At 47.9% G+C, this 1,567-nt stretch overlaps 1 protein-coding gene across 1 annotated transcript in view; it reads left to right on the top strand.

The window, feature by feature from the left end:
- The first annotated feature begins 477 nt into the window (after positions 1–477).
- The window catches only part of MTX2 (metaxin 2), a 60,078-nt gene continuing 58,988 nt past the window's right edge, over positions 478–1,567 (top strand). The window contains exon 1 of the mRNA XM_009894631.1: positions 478–537. Coding sequence (XP_009892933.1) covers positions 478–537 — 60 coding nt within the window. The remainder of the gene's footprint in view (positions 538–1,567) is intronic.

Here is a 1,567-nt window from a genome sequence, read left to right as displayed (position 1 = left end):
CCCCCATGCAGAGCGGCGGCGGCGGCGGCTTCGCCAACCCCAGCCTGCAGGGCAGCCCCGTCTACGTCGGGGGCAACTTCGTGGACTCCATGCCGGCCTCGGGCCCCATGTTCAACCTGGGGCACCTGCAGCACCCCTCCTCCGCCAGCGTGGACTACAGCTGCGCCGCCCAGATCCCCGGCGGCCACCACCACGGACCTTGCGACCCCCACCCCACCTACACGGACCTCTCCTCCCACCACACCTCTCAGGGACGGATGCAGGAGGCCCCCAAGCTCACGCATCTGTAGCGGGGCGGCGGCCGGCGGGGCCCGCTCCCCTCTCGATTACCTCACTTTTCTGACGGGACAGTGTGACTTTGCTCTCGAGTGCCAACAGTATTAGTGGATTTGTCTCCCCTAGCAGCTCCCTCCTCTCTCTGCCGCAGCCCCGAGTAGGTCCGTGAGCGGGAGCCTTTCTCTTAGAGCTGTTTTAAGCATGACAGTGCAATATACTGCAAACCGAGGGACTGATAAGCTGGTAATGATGTACTTGAAGGTAAGTCTTAGAGATGCCGTAGTGTTAGCAGCGCGTCATGCTGAGGTGTTTTAGAGCAGTCGTGAGCGGTGGGAACTCGCCCGCGCGTAAGCTTATTTCAGAGAAGTTAATTTATGGATTCTTCCGTAACGTAAGGATCGCATCGGACTAAATGATACGTATTTATTATTTTAAGCGAGACATTTTTGTATCACTGATTATTTATCCTCGTCTTAATGTATTTATGTGGGTATTTGTAGAGTTTCTTCACCAATACTTCGGGAGAGCGATTCAGGTCCGTGGTGATTTACATTTCACCTATTTAGTATATTCGGTCTGAGCTAGTTGAGAGAGTAGTCTTGAACAGTTGTAACAGTGGCTGGTGTTCGTAGTTTATGTAAGGATTAATTAAGACAGCAAGTCGTAAGTCATTAATAGAGTAAAACAAACTGGCATCACACAAAGAGCCGTTACACTTAAAAAAAATATCGAAAATATTTTTAAAGTATTTATTTCTAACCGGCTGGCCCCAGTGGAACGCCTCGGTGGCTTGGCTGGCAGCTGGCTGGGCCGGGTGAAGCCACCTTTAGTTGGAAGCGCAGCCGCTTTGAGGAGGCGATCTATAAAGCGGGGCGCTTGGCCATCTTGTTTCAGATCAAATCCTGCATACAAAAACCTCGGTGAGGTTAACCTTTATTTATTGACTGGGTATCTATCGCACATATTATTATTTCGGTGGGCTATTTTATTTTCTTTCTTTCTTTTTTTTTTTTTTTTTAATTACATTCTGGCTATCTGAAATAGGAAAGAAATTAGAAGCTTAAGAACGCAAAAAAATTAGAAACCCTCTGATAGTGCTAATTTCATTAGGGTCTCCATAGCAATCCGCGCAGCAGCTGCCGCCTCCTTTGTTATTTATACTGTTGTCTTTATACTAACCATAAATCAAATTTTTAGACATCTTTGGAAGCCCGAGCTTTTCCTCTTGTTTTTCATAAAAATAAACTTTGAAAGAAAATTGACAATCAGATGTAGACAGCCGAAGGGGAGC

Source organism: Charadrius vociferus, unplaced genomic scaffold, assembly GCF_000708025.1.
Source record: "Charadrius vociferus isolate BGI_N301 unplaced genomic scaffold, ASM70802v2 scaffold161, whole genome shotgun sequence".
NCBI classification, from domain to species: Eukaryota; Metazoa; Chordata; class Aves; order Charadriiformes; family Charadriidae; genus Charadrius; species Charadrius vociferus.
This window is presented reverse-complemented; position numbering and strand designations above follow the sequence as displayed.